The sequence below is a fragment of the Hylobates moloch genome, unplaced genomic scaffold (assembly GCF_009828535.3).
Source record: "Hylobates moloch isolate HMO894 unplaced genomic scaffold, HMol_V3 SCAFFOLD_14, whole genome shotgun sequence".
NCBI lineage: Eukaryota > Metazoa > Chordata > Mammalia > Primates > Hylobatidae > Hylobates > Hylobates moloch.
This window is the reverse complement of record NW_026652289.1, coordinates 7,802,418-7,828,389: the sequence shown is the minus strand read 5'-3', so window position 1 is coordinate 7,828,389 and position 25,972 is coordinate 7,802,418. Positions and strand designations below refer to the sequence as shown.

General features: G+C 41.2%; 1 protein-coding gene across 8 annotated transcripts in view; it reads right to left on the bottom strand.

The window, feature by feature from the left end:
• Positions 1–5,996: 5,996 nt before the first annotated feature.
• Positions 5,997–25,972, bottom strand: part of ERG (ETS transcription factor ERG) — a 297,697-nt gene continuing 277,721 nt past the window's right edge. For 3 of the 8 annotated variants that reach the window (XM_058427798.1, XM_058427801.1, XM_032174495.2), the window contains one exon: positions 19,099–22,991. In XM_058427798.1, the coding sequence (XP_058283781.1) occupies positions 22,471–22,991 (521 nt within the window). In that variant the 3' untranslated portion in view covers positions 19,099–22,470. Of the gene's footprint in view, positions 6,385–19,098; positions 22,992–25,972 lie in introns of those variants that run through there. The other 5 variants (XM_058427799.1, XM_058427802.1, XM_058427800.1 and 2 more) reach the window with 3 other exon arrangements.

Genomic DNA, 25,972 nt, shown 5'->3' with positions numbered 1-25,972 from the left:
ATGTAAGATGGGCCTTTCGCCTTCCATCATAATTGTGAGGCCTCCGCAGCCACTTGGAACTGTGAATCCATTAAACCTCTTTTCCTTTATAAATTACCCAGTCTTGGGTATGTCTTTATCAGCAGCATGAAAACCAACTAATACAGTGAGAGAGCATGACACCTTCAAGAAGGGGGCAGAGGACAAACTCCCCAGCCTGCCTGGGCTCATGCACAGCACTGAGGCCCTTCTCTATCCAGGAGCTTTCCCTGTCATTATGCACACCCTCAGTCACTGTCCTCTACTTGGCAGCACCTTTCTGGACTCACTGTTTGTGGACCAGTTTGTACTCATTAATCCCAAGACTTAAATTTCTACCACCCATGACACACAACCTTTCCCTCTCCTAACTCAACCCCTTCGTCACTTTTCCCCACTTCTGACGTAAAGGTAACCCATCTTCCCCAATTACAATTTCTTGTGGCCCAGCCTTGCCCCAGTACCAAATTTTAGGAGATGATTTTTGTCACCATAGGTTTTATTTTACTATGAAAGGCATAAGATTTGTTTGGGGCTCTTCTCTCTGTATGTCCACCTTCCCTACCCTCAAGTTCACCATGTTCCCCCAGCATGATCTCCAGTCTTCCCTAATGGCTGTTGGCTCCACTTCCCTCCGGCAGTCTAAGAGTTATCAGCCTGCAGAACAATGAGCTGCTCAGGTCACCCTACAGCAAGTCACTCCTCCCACTCAGATCATTCTCCTTCGACCCATCAGAGCAATATCCCTTGAAAACAGAAAGGTGGCCCTTCACTCCCTCCCCTGCCACACTCCCGCCTGGTAATTCCACCATGGCTGCTTTCAGCCTCATGGGGACCTCAAGTCCCTGGATACTTCCATCCCTGCCATGATGTCTGGAACTCTGAAGAAACAATTTGGACAGTTTATCTGCCTGCTCTTGGATTTATTGAGTAGGGAAGAAACTCTGTAAGTTCACATATCTCTACTCTATCCCTGACAATTTTTCTGCGACAGGAGAGGAACCAGACAGGGAATGGAGTTGGGGATTGAGGAAAGAGGGGAGAAATAAGAGAAGGGAATACCTTGGGCAGCTGGGCAAAAAGAAACAAAGCCACACCATCCAGAGACAGGGATTTTGGAATAACTGCAAAGTCACAAAAGTATTGGGAAGATGACTTAATGCCTGCCTCTTGAATTCAAGTCCTCAGACATACGCAGATATTATGGTGATCATCACAGCAAAGCTAGCCTTCCCAGGAAAGAGAATGCCAGAGGTTTTCCTCAGAGGAGGCACAGAATTAGCCTAGCCAGTGACCAGTGAAAGGACAAGTGTTGACTTTGACTTCACCCCAGTCCACTCACGCTGCCACCCTCACGCCCTACAGAGCCAGCGTGTCCTTGTGTAAAGCACACCAGGAGACACCGAAGATATCACAGAGCAGGTCCAAGTGGCACATGGGTTCTGAAACCTTAATGCAAACCAATGGCATGCTGGTATCTGATCTCACCATGACCTTCGTCTTGAGAAAGGTGCCACGAGGCTGTTTCTTGAAAGGAAGTTTTGTTGACCTGGTTCCTATACTGAATATGACCACTCACTACCTGGATTTCTTTAGCCATTTGGAATAGGAGCAAGACCACAAGCGCTCATTACCTTCCTGCATGAAATTACATCTCCTGGGAGGAAGAGAGCCATAAACATCAAGGTGGGTGTCACCTGGTCTTAATTTCTTGGCTTCATTAGAAAAATCAGAGAACTTGGAACGACATACCCACAGAGAACATTGGGGTTTACATAAACTAGTATTTCCTTCATCTATAAATACATAGTCGGTTTAATGTAAAAGAATTGTGGGCCCAAACCAACAGTTTTAGGGTATTTAATCAGGATATTATTCAATAAGCACAAATGGCTCTTCTTAAATCTGTATTTGATTCACCACTGAAAAATTTGAAACTAGGAAGCAAATCTCTAGAGAAGTTGCATTTATTATTTTAGAGTGATGGTAAACTTTGGGGATTTGATGAAAGCAACGGGCCATCTCATCACAAAAATTCACACATACAAGCATTTTTTTCTATGCAATTTAGAGGGCACCCAGCCCTAGCTAAGAATCTCTGATCTATTGATTAAAATTCTAAAATAACTAAAATAATATGCATTTATGTATGTATGTATGTGTTTATTTATTTATTTATTTATTTTGAGACAGAGTCTCGCTCTGTTGCACAGGCTGGAGTGCAATGGCACGATCTTGGCTCACTGCAGCCTCTGCAACTCGGGTTCGAGCAATTCTCATGGCTCAGCCTCGCATGTAGCTGGGATTACAATCGTGTGCCAACACACCCAGCTAATTTTTGTATTTTTGGTAGAGACAGGGTTTCACCATATTGGCCAGGCTGGTCTTGAACTCCTGGCCTCAAGTGATCCACCCACCTTGGCCTCCCAAAGTTCCGGGATAACAGGTGTGAGCCACCATACCCGGCCCCAACATGCATTTTCTTAGTGCCTGAAAGCTACCACGACATGGGCGTGAAATGGGCCCAGTGCAGACTACATGTGTGAGAATAGACTTCCTCCAGGCCAGCACGACAATTCTTCCCTATGGTCGCAAGTCCATTTTTCCTCTTTGTGTAACAGCTCCTCCCTAACCATCTGCGGTTTGCATGTGTTGAACCAAACCCTAACTCCAAAAACTTAGGTCTGGTCAGTTGGAACCTTCCATTTATTTGGCTACAGTAATGGGTTCGGGGATGGACATGTGACCAAAGTGAGTGAGTGAGACTCAATTACAGGACTCTCTTGAGACTACTGGGAAAAACGAATGCTATTTCTGTTGGAGCAGTTGAGAGGCCATGATGTAAGTCAGGGATTCTCAACCAGTGGTGATTTCATCTCCCATGGGACATTTGGGAACACCTGGAGACATTTTTGGTTGTCACTTCTAGGGATGTGCTACTGACATGTATTGGGTAGAAACAAGGGATGCAGTTGAACCTCCTACAAATGCGTGGGACAACCATCCCCAACAAATGCCAATAATGCAGAGGTTGAGAAACACTTCTGTAAGCTTACAGTTTGAGCAACTATTTTGGTGTTGCATAAAATGAGCCTGCCCAAGACTGAGGCCAACTGAAAGGAGATAAAACTGAGAGATGGAGGAAGGGCAAGTCATGAAGATGTCCTTTGAGATCTGGGATGCATCTCTGTCTGAAGTTGAGCCCTGGCCTTTAAAAACTGTATCATTTACAAGTAATTGCTTCCTGATTCAGCCTTCAGTTGATTCAACAACACATGTTCGTTAGGTGGCTGCCAGGTGCCAGGACTCTTACTTTCATTGAGTTACACCAACAACGATGATAATGAGAAACAAATAACACAAATAAATAAAGAAAATAGAACTGGGAATGGCAGATTGCATACAGAGGCTAATTCAGATGAGGAGGAAACCGGAAATCAACAACAGAACATCCTCCGTGTGCATGCATTGTGGTCCATGATGCATGAAAATGTAAAGTACATGATATTTGATGCTCCTGAAAGAGTTTGGCTGCAGTCACAGTCATCAAATCCTCGCAGTGTCTTCACAAAATCTCAGGTTCAGAACCCCTCTAGGATTGCTATGTAGGTACCAGTATAGGAGAGAGCATTTCTGATCTTTAAAGAGAAAACATGCAGGATTCTGCCTTCAGATGGCATTTTATTTCCTGGCTGGGGGCACGAGACAGACATTTGGTATTGAAGGACTTTGACCCCTAGATGCTAGCAAGGCTGTGGAGAAATAGGAACACTTTTACACTGTTGCTGGGAATGTAAGTTAGTTCAACCACTGTGGAAGACACTGTGGCAATTTCTCAAGGATCTAGAGCCAGAAATACCATTTGACCAAGCAGTCCCATTACTGACTATATACCCAAAAGATTATAAATCATTCTGTTATAAAGATGCACGCACACATATGTTTATTGCCACACTATTTACAATAGCAAAGACTTGGAACCAACCCAAATACCCATCAATGATAGACTGGATAAAGAAAATGTGGCACATATACACCATGGAATACTATGCAGCCATAAAAAGGAATGAGTTCATGTCCTTTGCAGGGACATGGATGAAGATGGAAGCCATCACTTTCAGCAAACTAACACAGGAACAGAACACCAAGCACTGCATGTTCTCACTCATAAGTGGCAGTTGAACAATGAGAACACATGGACACATGGAGGGGAACATCACACACCAGGGCCTGTCAGGAGGTGGAGGGCAATGGGAGGGAGAGCATTAGGACAAATACCTAATGCATGCAAGGCTTAAAACCTAGGTGACGGGTTGATAGGTGCAGCAAACCACCATGGCACATGTATACCTAGGTAACAAATCACACACAGCCAGGCAGCAGCTTATAGGGACTTCCCTGAGGGACACCTGTCATGTGCTTTTTGTCCCTGTTCTTTATCCTTTCCTCATTAGTGCTAGCTGGACTGCAGATGTTATTCAACCAAAGACACATGCCCTGATGAAACGCACACGGGGCCTGCTGGGGAAGCACTTGTTGGAGAAAACTCCAGGAGTCAGGAGCAGAAGTGAGCATGTGGATCATCTGTTGGACATAATGGTTCTGCAGCAGTGCACAGAGGGCTTACAGGGCCTGGCATCTGGCTACGGGAGAGGGACTTAACCCTTAGAGGCGTTTTAAACTTATGTCTCCTAGAAAGACTAGGAGTTTGGATCCAACAGAAGTAAGAGGCAGAGAGACCTCTCTCTAGTTTAATTCCATCAGCTCAGATTCATGGCTGAGGAACACCCATCCCACCCCTTGGTGAACGACGGTTTGAAGTCCAAACCTTGCAGTCGCAGTTTCCATGACATGGCAGATGGGACCTGATTTGCCACCTCGAGCACTCAGCTGTACCAATTCAGAGACCAACTTGTGGGAAATCAGTCTTGAAAAAGACTTGTAGCCTATAGTGGTCAGTTGTTCCAACACAAGTTTCAGAGTTGCTCTGAAGGTATTCTGTAGATGCGGTTAGCATCAACAATCAGTTTGCTTTGAGTAAAGAAGATTATCCTTCTTAGCCTGGGTGGGTGGGCCATGTTGAAAGACATTAAGAGCCACACTGAGAAAGAAGAAATGCTGCTTGTAGATGACGACGTCAGCTCCCACCGCAGAGTTTCCAGCCTGCTAGCCTAAGGATTTCAGGCTTTCCCAGCCAGACCCCATGATTGTAGACACAATTCCTTGAAATAAATAAATATATATCTTACTGGTTCTGTTTTTCTGGTAGAACTCTGATACCTAGTGCAAGTCCAACTTGGACTTGCTTTTCCGTGCATATGTTGGAATTACAGCATCTATCTTTGACCAGCATAACTATGCACAGGGGAGCAACAAGATAACAAAGATCCTGGATCTTCTTACCCTGCGGATCCACAATAGCCCTTGGCCATACACCTCTGGATTTTTACACAGAAAAGATGCAAACTTCTACCTCGATGAAGCCATTGTTTTTCTTCTCTCATAGCAAACTTAATCCTAAGTAATGTATATTTATTGGATGACTATTATTTGCTCAACAGATAAGGAAAGAGAACTTCCGAGGAACTAAATGACATACCCAAGATCAAGCAACCAGCAAGTGGTAGGAATAAATGCATGCCTGTGGGGTTTGAAATCCCACACTATTTCAACTACAAAATCCAGAATTTCAGGGTCCCACCTATGCTTCTACAACAGCCCTTTTACATCTAGGGGTGGGGGGAATGTTTCCTTAAGCAATAGTCTTTGGCTTCAGAAAATCTGAGCGCCATCATATACTTTCACAATGGACTGAGAGAAGAGCCAGCCAAAGGTATTTCAGAAGCAGAGGGAGCACTTTGCAGATCTAAGGTCTACCAAGGCTATCTCAGCTTATCCATTCTTCAAGTCTAACGCGATGGACTAGGTTAGGCAGAAGTCATAGGCCAAAGTCCAGAGAAAACAAGATGCATCAATCACTGCGTAACTATTTATTGCTATGTAACAAATTTCTCCATAAACATTTATTATCTCACAGTTTCGGTGGATCAGGTATTCAGAAGCAGCTCAGGTGCGTGGCTGGTGGCTCAGGGTCTCTCATGAGGTTTCAGTTGAGATGTTGGCCAAGACTGAGGTTACATGAAGGCTTGACTGGGGCTGGAGAATTGGCTTTTGACAGGAGGCTTCATTTCCTCATCCCATAAACTTCTCTGTAGGGCTGCAAGTCTTCATGACATGGCAGTCTCTTCCCCCAGAATAAGTGATGCAAAGAGAAGGCCACCCTGCCTTTTATGACCCAGTCCCAGAAGTCACACACTGTCACATCTGCTATATTCTATTCATTAAAAGCAGATCATTGGGTCCAACCTATACTAAAAGGGTGGGGAAATTAAGCTCCACTCTTGAGGAAAATCATAGGCGACCCATATTAGAACAAGACAGAATTCTGCACAGACATTCATCAACAATAACTAACCAACAGAGGGCATTTGGCAGAGGAAGCAAACCTTCTGTGGAATAACGAAACCTACGGTACAGAGCGTGAACTCTCAGCCACCTCCCAGGAGGACATGAAACATCCTCTGCAGAGAACAATTAGAGTGCAGCACATTTCACAACATTGCTGAGCACTGCTCCAACAGGGGCATGCTCCTGGTGGAAGCAAAACTGGAGCTCAGCTTCCAACCTAGGCCTCTGGGCCTGTGATGGGAAGGGTTCTTTTTCCATATTATTTAAAAAATAACCAAAGTCAAAGGGACATTGTATATACAGAACAGTGTTTGAAATGAACATGTATAACCAATAAAGAAAACACTACCACACAGAGAATTAGAACATTGCCAGGCTCTTAAAAGATCTGATTCTCCCTTCTTAACCCCATCCCTCTTCTTCCTGCTAAGAGGTAATCACTGTCTTGGCTTTGGAATAATCATTCCCTTGCTTTTCCTCGTTTTTGTTTGTTTGTGTGTTTTTCACTACCATTGCATGATCCCTAAATAATATATTATCTTTGTCTGCCTTCAAAATGTAAATAAATGGAACCATATCATATATGTTGTCCTGCTACATGCTTCTTTGGTGCGACAGTGAGTTTGTTAGTTTCATTAATTGCTGTATAAACTCCATTATGTGGATATACCTGAATTGGCTAATCCAATCTAATGTTGATGGATTCTTGGTTGATGAATGCTCATGAAAAAATTTCTTTTTTCTATGTGCATGACCCAATCACCTCCCACCAGGCCCCAACTCCAACACTGGGGATTACAACTGAACACCAGATTTGAGCAGGGACATAGATCCAAACTGTATCAGACTTTTTTTATTAACTTTAATTTTGAGTTCAGGGGTACAAGTGCAGGTTTATTACATAGATAAACTTGTGTCATGAGTGTTTGTTGTCCAGACTATTTTATCACCCAGGTATTAAGCCTAGTACCCGTAAGCTATTTTTCCAAATCTTCTCCCTCCTCCCACCCTCCCCCCTCTGAAAGGCCCCAGTGTGTGTTGTTCCCCTCTATGTGTCCATGTATTCTCATCGTTTAGCTCCCACTTATAAGTGAGAACATATGGTATTTGGTTTTCTGTTCCTGTATTAGTTTGTGAAGGATAATGACCTCCAGCTCCATCCATGTCCCTGCAAAGGACATGATCTCATTCTTTTTATGGTTACATAGTATTTCATGGTGTATATGTACCGTATTTTCTTTATCCAGTCTACCATTGATGGGCATTTAGGCTGATTTCATGCCTTTGCTATTGTGAATAGTGCTGCAGAGAACACCGGGGTGAACATGTCTTTATAATAGAATGTTTTATATTCTTTTGTGTATATACCCAGTAATGGGATTGCTAAATCGAATGGTATTTCTGTCTTTAGGTCTTTGAGGAATCACCACCCTGTCTTCTACAATGGCTGAACTAATTCACACTCCACCAGCAGTGTATAAGCATTCCTTTTTATTCACAACCTTGCCAGCATCTGTTATTTTTTGACTTTTTAATAATAGCCATTCTGACTGGCGTTAGATGGTATCTTATTGTGGTTTTGATTTGCATTTCTCTGATGATCAGTGATGTTGAGCTGTTCTTTCAAATAATTGTTGGCTACATGTATGTTTTCTTCTGCAAAGTGTCTGTTCATGACCTTTGCTCACTTTTTACTAGGGCTGTTTCTTTTCTTTGTAAAGAAATTAATAAATTTGTTTAAGTTCCTTATAGATGCTGGATATTAGACCTTTGTTAGATGTATAGTTTGCAAAATTTTTCTCCCATTCTGTAGATTCTCTGTTTACTCTGTTGATAGTTTATTTTGCTGTGCAGAAGCTCGTTAATTAGATCCCATTTGTTAATTTTTGCTTTTGTTCAATTGCTTTTGGCATCTTCATCATGAAACCTTTGCCTGTGCCTATGTCCTGAATGATATTGCCTAGGTTGTCTTCCAGGATTTTTATAGTTTTGGGTTTTACATTTAAGTCTTTAACCCATCTTGCTTTAATTTTTGTATATGGTGTAAAGAGGGGGTCTAGTTTCAATATTCTGCATATGACTAACCACTTATCCTAGCACCATTTATTGAACAGGGAATCCTTTCCCCATTGCTTGTTTTTGTCACTTTTGTCCAAGATCAGATGGTTGTTAAGTGTGCAGTCTTATTTCTGGCTTCTCTATTCTGTTCCATTGGTCTATGTGTCTGTTTTTTGTACCAGTACCATGCTGTTTTGTTTACTGTAGCCCTGTATTATAGTTCAAAGTTGGGTAGTGTGATGCCTTCAGCTTTGTTCTTTTTGCTTAGGATTGTCTTGGCTGTTCGGGCTTTTTCATATCAGACTTTTTAATGTTTGCCAATATGGTGGGTGCAAAATAGATATTATTTTGATTTTAATTTATATACCCTTAGTTACCATGAGCTTGAGCATTGTCTATAATTAATTGTTCATCATGTTTCCACTCTTGAAAAGTGAGCTATTCAATTCTTTTGCATATTTCCCACTGTTTTTACTTGTTGATTTACAATAGTTAAACATTTTGGTTACTAGTGTTTTGCAGGTGATATGAGTTACAAAACTTTCTCCCAACAGGTAGTTTATCTTTTCACTCTCTTTAATGATATATTTTAATTTAAACACCCTTAATGTTAATATAGTAATATCTATCAATTTTTTTTTTTTACAGGTTGTAGTTTTTATGTCTTGTTTTATAAAACCCTTTTGCACCTCAAGGTGATATTCTCCTGTAATACCTTCTAAAATGCTTTATAAGTTTAAATTTTACATTTAAATCCTTAATCATATATGTGTGATTGATTTTTACATGTGGTATTATGTAGGGGTCCAATTAATTTTCCCCATTATAAAGATTTCTAGTTGTTTGGCCTCATTTATTGAAAAATCCACTCTTTCTGAGTTGATGTTTAGTACTATTTCTGATTATATCAAGTATGCATATCTGTTAGATTAGTTTATGGACTTTCCTATTCCATTGTTGTGTCTCTTTTGAGCCATCCATACGGTTATTCTTAATTACAATAACTTTATAATAAGATTTAGTTCCTAGGGGAACAAAAAACACAACACATATGCTGTGCTTCAAGCATAGCTGGGCCTGTGCAATCTGGCCCTCTGTGTAATTTTAAAAACAGCTTGTAAAAAAAAAAAAGTACTGCCAGATTTTTTTTTTAGAGGAATTGCAGTGGGTTTCTAGATTATCTTGCAAACAATAGACATCTTTATAATACGGAATTATTAAATCCATGTACATGATCCATCACTTCATTTGCTTAGATCATCTTTAATGTTTTTAAATGAAGGTTTATTGTTTTCCCATAAAGCTCTTGCATATCTTTATAGAATTATTCTTAGGTGTTACATTTTTATGCTATTGAAAATGATATATTTTTAAATTTAACCTTCTCAATGTATATGTTAGTATGTAAAAATGCAATTGAATTTTGATTCCAACAATTTTGCTACAACTCTTAAATAAAATTCAAAAATTAACCTAATGATTAATTAGAATTTTATACATGCACAGCCATATTTTCTATGAATAATAATAGATTTGTTTCATTCCAATACTTACCACTTTTATTTCTTTTTTCCTTGCCATAGTATTCTGGTGAGCCTCCAGACCTATGCTGAATAGTAAGCATCTTTTTCTTGTTCTTGACAGCAAAGAAAATGCTTTTAATTATGTAGCTTTATGTGAAATATTTGCTATATGTTTTCTATAGATACTATTATCAAGTTAAAGAAGTCATATTCTTTTCTTAGTTTGCTAGTAGTTAATAAGATATAGATGCTTAATTTTACTTTCTATATGTATTCAGATAATCATACTTTTTTCCTATAATGTTTTCATGTGAGGGATACATTAATTGATTTCCCAATATTAACCCAACTTTGCACTATTTTGATCAACCCACCTTGATCATGATATAATTTCTTTTTTATACATGGCTGAATTCTCCTTACTAATATTTGGTTAAAATTTTTGCATCTTGCATTCATAAGAATAATTGGACTTTTTTTGTACTGTTATTGTTTTTGGCATCAAAGTTACGTTAGCCTACACATTTTACAAATTTTATTGGGGAGTATTATTTCTTTTTTGTATTCTCCACCATATTTTGGGAAATTCTGGACCTTAAATATTTGATTGACCTAACTGATGAAGCCATCTGACTTTAGCTTTCTTTGTGGGAAAAGCTATGACTACGAATTCAGTTTCTTTAATGGCTGTAAGATCATTCAGGTTTTCTGTTTCTTCTTGTGTCAGTTTTGCTAGGTTTGTTTTCTACACAAATTTATTCATTTAACATATTTTTCAAACAAATAGGCATAAAATAGTTCACAACATCCTCTAATCATTTGAAAGTCTTTAGCAACCATAGACTTATCCCCACTTTTATTCTTAATATTGTCTGTCTTTTCTTTTTTAAAGTAATCTCAATAAAGACAAGATTTGTCCATTTTACTAATCTTTTAAAAAACTCCAATTTTGATCTTTGTTGATTCTCTGTATTTTAAGTTTTTCAATTTGTTAATTTCTGTTATGTTTATAACATCCCACTTCCTAATTGTTTTTTATTTGTTTTTTGTTTGTTTTGCTGCTCTTTTGCCAACTTTTTAAAATGGATGCTTAGTTTACCAATTATCTTTTTTCTCTATTTCAATATAAATATTTAGGACTATAAATTTCTATTTGCTGTTTTAGCTGTATATCACAAATTTTATATGTATTTTTATTATATTAAATCATATTGTCTAACTTACATTGTAATTTCTTTTTTGAAATGTTAGTATATTTCCTAAGTAAATTTTTCTACTTAACTTTTTATTGACATCTAGCATAATTCCTTTAGGCCTGAGTAGGTATTATATTATTTTAGTCATTTAAATGTGTTGTGATTTTCTTTATAAACCTATTCATGGTAAATTCGTATAAATGATTCATGTGTAAGAATTTGTATTTTTTAGTTGTTGGGAGCAGTGCTCTAACCCTGTTAAGTCAAGTTTGTTAATCTTCCATTTCTTGTTTTTTTTTTTCACCTGTTTTATCAATAGCTCACACAAGTATATTAAAAAGTAGGTATGAATGTAGTGCAAGAAATTATTTTCTTCTTGTTATAAAATCAAAATGAAATTGACTCCACCAAGAATTGGTGAGAATTTTGAATCTTTTAACGTCATCATCATTGTGAGTTCCGCTCTATCCATAGATCCTGGAAGCAAAAGTCTTCTGGTCCTCAGTGCACACTCTTTGCTCCAAACCCTATAGGTTGTGGCTTCAGTGTCAAGTAAAGGTACAGGGATCCCTGATGGGGCTAGAATCTGCATAACCAAGGCTTCAGCTCCCTGGCAGAGCCACACTCTGAATTCCTGTAAGTATCCAGGACTTAAACATTCATAATGGTCTAGGTCCCCATTGCTTGTGAATCCTATAGACTCTAATCTTTTCCCATTAATGGAATAACTTCTCCCAACATCTCTCTCATTTTGCTACTCTTTTTATTGTTTCCTTTTACATTTTGTTTTCAAAAATTTCCCCAAGAACTTTTAGAAGCTCAATTTAAACTACTCTATCTTGGGCTTGGGGGTGGAGGAATGAGATGCTGAGACGTAAGATCTGGTAATAATGCCTACAATAGGCATATTTCCCTCCACAGAAAGGTCAGTACCTCTGTAAATATACAAACCAACTGCCTGGCTTCCTGTTTTTTCTGTATCAAGTTCTTGTAGTACCATTAGAAAGTAGCACTGGGAGATTGAAAATGTACCTGGCTAGCATCCAAGTCCTGGGTCCAAGTTCAAGCTGTGCTTTTCACTAGCTACATGTTTTAAGATGTATATTACCTTCTTGGAGTCTCTACTTCTCATCTTCAAATGGGGACAGGAATTCTACAAGACTCTGAGGTCTACAAAGTCAGGGCCTGTGTCCCATTTCTTTATGTATTCCTTGGGCCTAATTCCACATCTGCTATTGGAGATCAAATCTTTTTTCTGAATGAAAGAGTAAATAAATTTGTCTTCAAGATTTTTTGCTATGATGAACTGAGACAGCACATGAGTAAGCTCTTTGTAAACTATTAAGCACATGAAAAATGTATATTGTTATTGTCACCTTTCTATTATATTTCACAGCAATGTGAGATATCCTCAAATATGCTTTTACATCCCTCATCCTCAAATGTTTAGATCAGCCCCCAATATTTACATATTTTTCAGCAATTGTTTAATATAATCTCTACCCACGGAAGAGATAGAAGCCACTTGAAAACAAGTCTTAGGGACATCTCCCAAAACTGCTTATTATTTGAATGGCTTATATTTTAAAATGCGTGCAGCCAATTTTTTGCTCTCTTGTGCTCCAACCCTTCTTCATACCACAGGCTGTGAGGGTCTGCCCCACAGACCCTGACCCAATGACAGATGAATAATGTACACTGACACACAGATATTCTGCTTTGCCAGTCCAGCTAAGTGTCTCAGCTGCTTACAGACTCCCTGGAGAGTACTGTAAACAGTTGTCGACCAGCTAGTGAGACTCACATTTATTTGGTAAAGATTAATTGACAAAGGCTCGAGTCAACACCACCAGAGGGTAATTGACATTGTGGACTTCCTGAGTAGAACGCAATTAAGCACCTGTGGTAAATCAAAGGTTAGTCTTAAGACCACATGAGTAAACAAGCTAGCTAGAAAAACTCCCCACATTCCTTTGTTACTACTTTAATATATTTAACTAAAGGTAAAGGGACCAGGCCACCTTCAGCCAGATCTATTACCGAAGTTATGCAAACTCTCAGGCCTTCCAAGAGAGTTTGTGGCTATTACTGTAACTATCTTTAATATTCTTCCCACCAGCCTGATTGAACCCCTACGACAGACTATGGTAGGTCAGACCCAGAAGTGCCATGACTTTTCAGACGTGGTCCACATGTGCAGCAAGATGCCCCAAGCCCCACTCCTCAGTATTTTTTGGTTCATTAAATACAAAAAACGAACCTTCTACTTGGCCTTATATTGTTTTTTAAACCACAGACTGCTTGGGTTTGTTTTGTTTTGTTTTGTTTTGTTTTATTTCCATCACTAGTACGTTTTGCTCCTGAAGATTGTTTTCTGACCTCATGCCTTTGCTCAAGAAAAAAAAAAATCCCTGCCTGGAATGCATTCTATTCATCAAAACCCTTCCCTTTCTGAAATATCACCTCCTTCAATAAGCCTTTCCTGCTCAGCCCCACTATATGAGTATGAGTATCCTCATACTCAGACGCAGCTCACACATGCTAAGCTGCCCTACTCCAATTAAGAAGAAAATACTAACAGAGCATCTACAGCTTTCATTCAAGGAAGGCTGAGTACTTGTTAAGATCATTTTTTCTAAGTTCACTTAGCTGTTAAGCAGCAAGGACAGGATTTGGATCAGGTTCTGTTTGATTCCAAACCCACTACGAGGAGCCACTGTGCTGTTTTACCTCTGAGAAAGACCTGACTTAAATAAAACCCCACCTCTATGTTGTAAGAGTCAGGCTCATAGGATAGGCAACCATGATAGGTGCATGCATGTCTTGTCTTGCATTAGAGATTTTTATGTACATTTTCACTTTCTAGATTATAATCTCTCCAAGAGCAAGAACTCCCTAACACCTTTCTGTACCTCTTAGATCATTGTGACATCAAAGATCCTAAGCAAATGCTTGTTCAGTAAATGAGAGCAGACATTCTTGCTCCCCACTGATTTTATCTTGGATTCTAATAATACAGTAACCTTGTTTCCAAAAACCATTCCCACAGAGCCCAACACACAGTGGAACAAAAACTGAGAACTGGATTGAAGAACTGGATCGAGAAAAGGAAACACTTTGGTGAAATCACAACCTGTAAACAGACCTCAAAACATAGTGTTCACTCAACTGAAGCTGAACATTCTATAGCCTGGGTTCATTTGGCTTGATTGTGCATCACTTGTTTACTTGGTGTGTGTAACACTCCATAGGAGAAACAGGGTCCTTTTATAGGCATCTCGACTGTGGGTCTGCTGTGGGCCCCAGGTAGTCATAGTCCCACTCTCTTGCTCATTATCCTCCTGCACCCCCAACACAACTGGACATCACACAGTAACTTACAATTCAGCCTCCTTCCAACTGTCTTACCCCTTCTACCTAGTTTCTTCCTGCCTTACTTAACTTCCTAGCATCATATGAATAATCATTTGTTTGCTCATCCTATTGTGGTTGCCCATCCTATGATCTTAAAAAGTACTCAGCCTTCCTTGAATGAAAGCTATAGATCCTCTGTTAGTATTTTCTTTTTAATAGGGGTAGGGTGGCTTAGTGAGCATGGACCTGACAGTGTTGGTTTAAAATCCAGTGACCATTGCATAGTTCCACTTTAAAATGCTCTATGCCACATGAGTGTGAATGCACAGAGGCACAGACAGGCCCAGGGTCTCAGTTTAGAAAATATGATGAGAGGCTGGGCGCGGTGGCTCACGCTTGTAATCCCAGCACTTTGGGAGGCCGAGGCGGGCGGATCACGAGGTCAGGAGATCGAGACCACAGTGAAACCCTGTCTCTACTAAAAATACAAAAAAAAATTAGCCGGGCGTGGTGGCGGGCGCCTGTAGTCCCAGCTACTCAGAGAGGCTGAGGCAGGAGAATGGCGTGAACCCGGGAGGTGGAGCTTGCAGTGAGCCGAGATCGGGCCACTGCACTCCAGCCTGGGTGACAGAGCAAGACTCCGTCTCAAAAAAAAAAAAAAAAAAAGAAAATATGATGAGGGGAGGGGTTTCTTCTAAAGAGAACTGTGGAATTGTCGGATGTGAATCTGGGCCTATTGTTCTTTTCTCGCTATGCATGTTTCCATGGGACGGACACTCACTTGTTACTCTCGCTCTCTCCCACCACTTCCGCTCTCTTTCACAGGAAGAGGCGGGTCCTACCCTGATGAAACCGGTTCTGGTCTCTGTCCAATGGGAGTCCTTCCCGTCCTGCACCTTCCCAACCACATCAGTGAAAGGGTGGAAGTGCTGGTCTGCCCACTGCTGCAGGCTTAACCCATGTTCTTCGTACTAGGAAAGGGACGTTTCCATTTGCATCCACCTGAGTCCCGAGTTGGTTGCAAAGATGGAAGAAAAGAACAGCCATTTATTCTCCTGGAGGCAGGCCCTGCCCGACCTGAGAGGGCCTTCCCTCTGACCGCAAGCATCAGAGAGGATGGAGGCAGAAAACCCTGAGACTGCTGTATAGTGGGTCTCTTCACAGCCATGGGGCCCAGCCCCACTCGCCTCCCCCAGGTTATGGCCCAGCAGCTGGGACTCGGCCCAGAAGAGCACCTGCAGCACGTATCCTGTGTTCTCCATCAAAGCGGCCTAGAGTCCGCCTGCGTCCCCAGCAAGCAAGCACTCCCGCCCTAAAACCAAAGGGCGCAGCAGGGAAATGGGAGGGCTGAGCTTTGCTTCCTGTCTGATAACTACCAACAGCCGGGCTTCTGCCCAGCATAGCTAGATAAGGGAAGGGCACTCCATTTGACATGCCCTGAAGGCTGTCCAAGCGATGGCTTAGGAAGGCCATTCCAATTTCAAGTACTGAAAGTTGTAAGATTTTTCTGTGACTTAGTGTGATTTATAACATAGTTTAACCTCTCAAAGCCTCCATTTCACATCTGTAAAATATGGATAAAACTATCTCAAAGCGTTATTGTGCAAGTTAAATGAAAAAGATAGTGTATGCCATTGTTTGGCACTAAGCTATTATTATTATTATCGAAAGTAGTAGCAATTAGTATTATTGTTTAAAGGAGAAAGTGATATCCATTGGGAGGCTCCTCTCTGGACCTGAAAGCTTAATATCTGGAATTACTTAGAACTGGAATGCCAGCCTCCGCCTCCTGCCAGCAGCCTGCTGCCAATTCTGATGAGACAGCTTAGAAACCATTGCCCTGATGCCATAGAAAAGAAGAGGACAGCTAGCCTTTTCCTTTCTCTTCACCCTTAATTTAAAAAGGTTGGGCAAGTTACACATCCACCCACCTCCAAACCTTTCAAACAAGTTTCAGTTATATTCTTGCCAAGTAAAAAAAAACAAAAATTAATAAGAGAACTTACTTAAAATAAACAGTTGTTAACATGTTGATACATCCTGGCTTTCCAGTTAAGAGACTTTACAGAATGGTTCATGACTTCTACACCAAATTCTTTCTTGTACATTTTGTCTACACCCCACCCCTTCCTTAGCCTCAACCTCATGAGTGCAAATGGAAATCAGCCCTGGCTCCTGGCCTCCCATGACTACTTGGAGGTGGAAATGGTTAGTCTGGAGTGGGATTGAGGGCCCCTGAGGCAGACGGACACTCTTTCAGCTGATGCATGTCTAATGCTGAGCAGGCTGTGACCAACCACCCTCAGGACATGTTTTCATGCAAGTGTGCTGCAGGGGGTGGTCTTCCCCGTAAGTGAGAAAACTTGGAAGCAAAGTTCATTTATCCCATCAGTTGGCTGCTTCTCACCATTCACCTGGGCCCTGCAGTGCTGAGAAAATAGGATGTATTTTAATCTCCAAGCAGACTGGACTCCAATCAATTTAGAGACACAGAGCCACAACATAATTCAATTTGGGGTGATTCCACTGCCTCTGTAATGTCTAAAGCCCTAATGTACTGCTGACTCTTAGGACAAACTGGCACTGATCAAGAGTGAGGCTACTAAGCCATCACTGATTTTGGACTCTCACCCCTGACTTTCTATGTATGTGTTTATAGACAACACTTAATATTTCACAGAACCCAAGTTGCACAGGACCAAAGAAGACCTAAACAGCCATGTAGTCCATGTGCCGCCAACACCTGGCAAATAGTTACGTGGTTGTTAAATAAGCACACCCCATATCCAGGAACTCCTGGACAAAGGCTGACCATTCCATTTGGAGCTCCTCCAACTCTTAAAAAGCTTTCTCTTGAATTTGGCCAATGGGCATCCCTGCTGAGCCCACCTTTAGTCCAGCTGTTACCTTTCTGGATGTTCATTCATGCATATAGCTGCAAACGTTTTCTGACAGCTTGATATTGCTAGGCACTGTGCTGGGTCCTGAATCAATGCGTGATAAGGGTAATCCCACTTCCAGCAGAGACACTGACAGCCCCTCCTTGACATGGTCCTGGGTTCTCTCATTCCCCTTGTCTCTCCCCACTGAACCTGCATTAACTGTCCTATGTCACTCTTTAAGTGTAGGCCCAGAATTGATATTGCGGTCTGTTTAATGTAGAACAAATAAGTCCTTGTTTGTGACCTATTTCAGAAATTGCAACCTAAGATTGGGCAGTCATGTCACCTTCCCGTTTAATTTTCTGTCCATATGAGGCAAAATAGCTTAAGATTAAGAAAAAGCTTTTGGAATTAGCTAGCCCTGGAACAAGCATTTGTTGCACCTCTTACCTTGGAGAGCTGGGCAAATTGTTCAATCTGTCGAAACATTTTTTTTAAAAGTGTACCGTGGGGGCAGTTGGTAGGAGTAATGAGGCAGTGTATATACAGCACCTGACCTAGTCATGGCTCATTAAAAGCTGCTCTTCTACATCTCACTGCTGTCGTCTCCAAAACGCTGAAGTCTTTTCACATGTGCTGCTGCTCCATCAAACTCCCAGGTGTTTTGGGGAGGACTGGATGGAGGTCCTAACACCTTCAAGATCTAACCCATCACCTCAGCCTGTTCTTTGGCATCCTGGATGTGTCACATAACCTATTGTCATCTCAGCCCCATGGCATTTGGAGCTGAGATCAGGATAGCTTCTGTATCCTCATCTGAGTAAAGTATGACCAAGTAAGTTCAAGGGCCGCAGCCTGGGGTTTAATCCTGCGACCTCCCTTCTAGACAAGCATCCATTTTTTAATTAGTACTGTTTGGCTATGCTTATTCAATGAGTCACAACCTTGTAACATCTCCAGATTGTTTTATGAAGTCATGTCAGGATGAAATTCTGGCTACCTACTATTTCTGTATTATCTTCTTTAGGAAACATGCCATGTGGCTATAGAACATGAAAAAACCATTTCTTTTTTCCATAAAGTTTCTACATATAACATGCTTCCTGCAGAAGTTTGTAATCCACATATTCTAGCACAAATTATAATCAGGTAATATTATGACTTTCTTCAACAGAATAATAATTTAACATTTTTTTGTGAGAAGATAATTATGTTTTACTCAGTAAAATGAGTTTAAAATTACAAGTTAGAAAAGTTTATCTAGTTGTTTCTATATAGCATTAATCTGGGCTGCTTTGTCAAAAATTTATTTTATTTTTGAATCAGGGTTTCACTCTGTCACCCAGGCTAGTGGCATGATCACAGCTCACTGCAGCCTTGAACTCCTGGGACTGCAGTTGTGCACCACCATGCCCGGCTAATTTTTGTATTTGTTTATTTATTTTTGTAGAGACTGGGTACTCTCGTGTTGCCCAGGCTGGTCCTGAGCTCCCGGGCTCAAGCGATCCACCCGCCTCTGCCCTTCAAAGTGTTGGGATTACAGGTGTGAGTCAACAAGATTTCTTTAAACCAAGGTTAAGATAAAAAGAAGGCACAGAATTTGGTGTATTTTTGAATAGTCCAAAGTAATTTTTATTCTCTAATTAGTCGCCTCACGACTTTATTTGAATGAATTAATGAGAGGCTAATTAAACCAGCTTTTTAAAAAATATTTTCTTTTCTTTCTCCAGGCAATGGGTCACTCTGGGGCGCTGCAGAACATCTGTGCTTTCCCTGTGCCCCATCACCTTCCCAGCTCCTGAGCTGTAGCCATCTCTGCTGCAGCTGCTGTCAGAGGGCAGCTCCTCGGGCTCCTGCTCCTGGGCTGCAGGTGCCACATCTGTGCAGAGGGCTTAGGAGGAGCAGTGAGCCTTCTAACTGCAGCAGTCCTGACAAAGCACTTTGTGAACCCCGCCGGGACATAAGGGCATCAAACTAGGAACAAAAACACAGTCTTGACTGTGATTTGGTGATTTTACCGCATACAAGGCCCAAAAGACAATCGAAGACAAGAAAAGAAGACAAATCTCTTGCCAGCAGGAGTAAGATTGCACAGGAGTCTGAGTATACATCAGGGCAAGCCAAGAGACAGGGAAAAACAGAGAGAAAAGGTTCATGCAATTATGAGTATGACCTGGAGGGTGCTTTGGAATTAGATTACAACAGTAACAGAGAGTTAATGCCATTTGGAAACAATTTAAGAATTATGTATTTGAAGGGAACTCAGTATTATCATGTTATCCAAAATTATCCCAGTTGCTCATAAGACTTGCTGATAACCTGGATTGGGCGTGGAGGGTTGAGGGATCTAACGGAAAACATCTGTTAAAATTGAATATGATAATCATGTCTTGTTTTTATGATCTTGCTCATGAGACAGTCTTGAAGAGAGAATTGAGTGATTATCCAAGTAGATGTGTATTTCTATGCAGAATGTAGGTGTGTCTTGACTTTGCATTCCAACATAAAAATGACTGATCTTTTCCATTAGCACAGTTTGGGTCAGCCTAACTGCCAGCTTTCATGATTGTATTTATTTATTTTCCCTAAGGAGATACTGGCACTTTGTGGGCCTTCCCAGGCTGCTGCAAAATGATGGATGGTTGGGCTCCGTCTAATCCAAATGACACGGGGTGTCAGGAGCATTGGTAATCGTATCCTGCCGACTTCAAAGCCCACTGCCAAAACATCCACAGCACAGAGGTTTGGCAACTTCACATAATCACAGCAAAAGGATTACAACGTGAAAAAACAGGCCCTGAAACAGCTACGAAAAGGGCCCATTCAGAAACCGATTCAGCTAAGATGGTTCAGCTAGCGCCTTCGCACGGTCACCTTGTATTTTCACCTCTTGAGTTGCCTTCACCTGGACCAAGGTTGGTAGCATTTGTGATTCAAAGAAAAGATGCCCAGGGAAACTGACTCTAGATTATGGAAATAAACATTGTCTTCAAGGGATAGCCAGCAACATCAGGCTCAGGGCTAGTGAATCCCCAGCCACAGTGCCCAGGTAACTCTGAAAGCTGTCTACCTAGTGAGAGCTCCGGAAAGAGAAATCCCATGGCAAATCTAGACGTTATCCCTTGTTTCTGTAAAGTGAGAAACTGCAGCTATCCATGACGCTTTATTTGCCAGTAATAATACAGTTTGCCTTACGAGCAGCAGCTTGTTCACTGTTCAACAAATGTATTTTAATCATAGCAAGAATTAAGGGTGATTTGTGACCAGGTGCCAAACTAGAATTTCTCAATGACAACCCCAGCTTCATAGGCCTCTTTCCATTCCAGGCATAAATATGGAGGCTCCAATGTGAAACCTGGGGTCCTTCTGTTCCAAAAGGGGCTAGAAATAAAAGACAGGAGAGGAGGCAAGAAGGACACGGAGAGGCTGACGCCATTTGGGTGCCAAACATCCTATTTCCTTGGCTCTCGCTTGCACAAGTTCCTGGACAAAGTAAAATTATAACACAAAATCCACAACATTCAGCACATGTTTTCATTAAGCAACTTTAGTCACTAAAAAAAGTGCAAATGCAGACTCCTGTATAAATCTGATTTGCCATGCTAGGCCAAGCTTATTTTATTACATACATTCTGCATCCTAAGAACTAATAACTTCATATTGTAAACATTAAGCATACAGAGTTAAAATTCAAGGCCACATTATATTGATTGTCTCTTTTGTCGTGTGTCTTTGGCTGGCCGAGATCAACTCGTAGTGTATAAATGCATAAGTTATATAATTATTATATAAAAAGGGGAAAAAAAACATTGACTTGTATACTTCATTCTGACAAACGCACAGCGTTCGCGACTCAAAGGAAAACTGGAGGCCGCCTACCCAAAATGCCTGCGTGATTTCTGATTGTGGCAGCCAAGAAGGCCATCTCTTACCTGACCCTGTGGAGAACAAAGCCCCCACACAATGATGAGGTCCTGAATGTTTCTCTTAAATATCAGACAATTCCAGTTAAAATTTTCATTTGACAAACAAAAAAAGAGATGCGCATTTTTGTTTCTGAATTCTACTACTTCCCCTTTCTCAATTACGCTGTGTCCTTTCTCCTAACACTGGGTTTGGTATAACACTGACTGCATGAACCCTCGAGTCTCCATAACTCATTGTACACAGTCCGCAAATGTCCTGAGTCCAGTCTTCATTGCTTGAGAAGTTTCTTTCCCAGCCCTGGTCTCCTCCTTCTCTGCCTCCTCCTCCTCCTCCTCCTCCTTCACCCCTCTGTCTACAATCACACGCTCACTCTATACACATCCTCAGTCCCACCTTTTAGTTCATAGTCCCGGTAATACTGTAAAGGAGTTGGAAACTTTGGGTCATCTTCACAGTTTGAGAAAGCTGACAGCTGTCCATCAAACGGAATGTATTTGATTTCAACCAAAACAGCACATGCCATGCAGTTGCTTATCAATGTCTGTTGATGGGCCACAGTCTCTCTCGTGTCTTTTCTCTTGTTTTTGATATGTTTCTATTTTTAAATACAGGTAGTTTTCCTTAAAATGGCATTATAAACGGTATGTTAGGTCAAAACTGTGTTGTTTCTATTGCTTTAGTTTCATCCCAGTTTGCATTAATGGGATTCCAAACTCTACTCTAAAGTTTATACATTTCTTAAGACCACTTTCTTTGGCACTTTGTCCTTAAGACTTCATGCTTCTACATACATTGTCTTTTACAAGGTCAGTCCACAGATGATATGTCCATATTCGTGATATTTTTAGCATCCTCCTCATTTCTGTAGTAAGACTTCAGTATCTCCCTCCCAAGAGTCTTTGGATCTCTTCCCCGGCTTCCTTCCCCAGCCCCAGTAAAGCTTTTTTCATTCCTCTTGAGGCACTTTTGATTCATGTTCTCCGATAGAGTTTGTGGTGATGGGCTGGTGAATGCACGCTGATGGCAAAGGCCTCCATCGGGTCTTTAGTAGTAAGTGCCCAGATGAGAAGGCATATGGCTGGTGGGGAGCCTAGTGTTAGGGTATATACCCCCAGTCGGTGAATTCCAGTATGGGTTTGGGGCAGCAAAAAAACTGGAAGATGTCACGGGGAGGGCTGGAGGGTGGGGCGCCACAAAGTTCATCTTCTGTGGGTGGGCGTGATAGGAGCCCATGTACGGGAGGTCTGAGGGGTACTTGTACAGAGATGACTCTGGGGGGTGGGGCTGGAGGGCCTGGGCGATCCCGTGGAAGTCGAACTTGTAGGCGTAGCGCTTCCCGTGGACCTTGGTCATGATGTTCTTGTCATAGTAGTAACGGAGGGCGCGGCTGAGCTTATCGTAGTTCATGTTGGGTTTGCTCTTCCGCTCTCCCCAGCGCCGGGCCACCTCGTCGGGATCCGTCATCTTGAACTCCCCGTTGGTGCCTTCCCAGGTGATGCAGCTGGAGTTGGAGCTGTCGGACAGGAGCTCCAGGAGGAACTGCCAAAGCTGGATCTGGCCACTGCCTAATGAGGGCAGGGGAGGAAGGAAAACTCCAGTGAGCACAGGTTCCAGGGGAAAGAGGCTCTCTGTGATGACAGAAGGAGGTGCTATTGGTGTGCCGCCCACATTCCCCTTCACCAGGCCTGTCCGTCCATCCCTCAGCTGCAGGGGTGCGGACTGCTCTCATTCCATGGCCACCCATTTCTCCAGAGAACTGCCCTTGAACAGAGCCGCCGCCTCACCCACGCCCAGGTATCCCACAGCTGGGTGGACTGAACAGGGTATCATGGGCCGGCCCCCTTGCCTCAAGGAAAGACCAACTCCATGACGCTATTCAGGCTTCAGAGCTCCCGTGGGATTGGGCTGAAACAGCCTCCAGCTGCAAGGAGGCTTGGAGGAGGCCAGAAACTTCCTTAGCGCTGCCCCTGCAGCACTTCCCATTCTCTCTCTCCTGAGAACATGCCGTTAATCAGTCACCTGCACAAGCAGGCTTACCCCAAGCTCTGCATCAAGGGAACCCGACCTAGGACGATGATCTAACAGATTCAAGACCTAGATGGAATGCAGGGAATTCATATGGGGCAAAGTTCAGGCTGGTTCCATCCATTTCTGACTTCCTTAAAAGAACAGCCAGATCGACCTGGTGTTTAGGGGATGAAAGAGCTATATATTTTTTTTTCCTATTTTGTGAAGCACAAAGAACTGTTATGTGGATGGCAATAATGACTTAATGCCATTTATATTGGCTAGGTCAAGTAAGATAATAAAAGTTAGATTTAGGAAATGAACTTCTAAAAGTTTATGGAAAAAAATCGAGAATGGAAGTAAACACCATTATTTCTAACATAACATTTTGCTGGCGCTCAGAAAGCAATTCTGTCAAAACTTTTCCTAGAACAGAATTAACCCGCTCAAAATGAGGAAGTTTAGAAAAAAAAAAAAAGCTGGCTCTTTTTCAAACCAGATTACCCAGTTCCAGTATTTGGGCAAGTGCATCGTAACGGAAACCAATGCGTTGCCTGTGCCCTGCAATGCCAATTGTGTTAAGCGGCATTTCCAGAAGAAAAACCCCAACAATGAGGGACTGCAAGTCCCCTTGGGAAGCTGAATGAGACTCTTCCTTTGTCAAAGAGATCACATTTAGCTGGGTGGACAAAGTCAGAATTTTCTTGATTTCACTGAGAGCGTATAGATACGGCTTTGTTTTATGAAATTCAAAGAAAAATCTAGGCACATCATTCTAGCTGCTATGTTACAATACTTGAAGATAATTTATGGCTCCCTAGAAGACAGCAGCATGTAAATATTGACAGCAGTATCAGTACCGAGAGAAGCTAAGCTGTGCTGAACATATTTCAGAAGCTTAAGAATGGATGGGAGGTGGGTCTTTCCTCCCAAATTCCAGTTATGGCACTGCCTTAGACTTATTACCAAAAGATTACCTTTTATTATATTGTAAGTAATATCAATCGATGTGATAAAATGATTAAAGTAACTTTAACTGACATCTACTCAGGGAATTCATATAATGTAAAAATCAATTTTAAGTTCATTTTCTTCTAAATCCTCGCTAGCCTCCTGTATATACCACCCAACTCATAAATACTTCTTTGCATGTTGGCTACATGGAAATGGATATTTTTGTGAATTTATCCATACAATAGCACTGTAAGAAAGGTCAGCTTTTTCTGAATCTATTCTGGAAAGTGCTCATTTTCAGTCTAGCAACACATTTGAAATGTATTAACAGCTTGTAGCTCATTGCAGTGGAAGCCTTTGCTTTTTCAGAACCACACATACAAACTGTTCCCAATCAAGTTTTGTTGCCTCCAACATTTTATTAATATGTGTTTAGAAAATACAAAGAATGGTATGAGAAAGCCATATGGTCTTAGTATATATATTGTAACCAAAAAATTACAACTTGAAAAAAATTCCATATATGACCTGGGAATAGGAAAAGGCATGGATTTTTTAACAGTCTAACAGATGCTTCCATATAAACACATACGGTTGTTTGAAAATAAATATTCAGCGTCAACTTTCTCCCACAGAGAAAGCAACTCCACAGACCTGCCGAAATCACACTTGGAATCTACTCAAACCTTGGCATTGCCTCTTAGCAATTTGTCCCTCACCCACTTCTCTTATAAACGTGTGTAGGACAGAATCAGTGGACAAAAGTGATCTCATGTCTCTCCTATTTCTGAAGAGTTAGAAAGCAGGGGACCTAAATTTGTGGCAGAAAACTCTGTGCCCAAAGGATGGATGAGCTAATTTCTCACTTGACTATTTTACCCATTAGCCATGAAGACACAGGGCTCAGGACTGTGAGAATTTCAAGGGAGGGTCTATAGAAATAAGAGATCTGTCAGCAAAATTCATCGGCTTTCAAACCTTGAAAGAAACCTGGAAATGCAAAATCAATGAATGTTTAAGTAAATGGTTGAAAGAGTAACATTATGTCAAACTCATTAATTGTTAAATTGAATATTTGTAACAAAATTCACTGCATTTTGCAGTGTGTAGAACAAAATTTCTCACTGCAAGAATTCTCAAAAATGAACAATGGTTGTTAAAAAACTGTCAATGGCAAATGAGTTATTCTCAGTCATAAAATTTTAAAAGCAATTTTTAAATTCTTATTTTACTTCCAAAACAATAACATTTAATGTGTGATGAGGTGCATTTTAGAATATAGAATAGAGATTTCAAAACAAGAATGCTTAGGATTTAGGAAAGCCTAAAAGTGGCTTGGGTCACTCATGGGCCAAACCAGGATTTACAAAGAGAAGCTCTTGAAAGACAAGAGCCCTCACTGAGTAGCATCACCACCTCTACCTTAGGACTCATCTTTCTTGGGTAAACCCTTCAGATCTATTTTTTTTTTTTTTACTCTATCTTAATAACATCCTTGCAATGTCAGTAAGGAAGAACTAGTTTTTTCTTAGGGTAATTACCAAAATAAAACAGATTTGGGGGTAAAAAACAGTGGCAAGCAGCA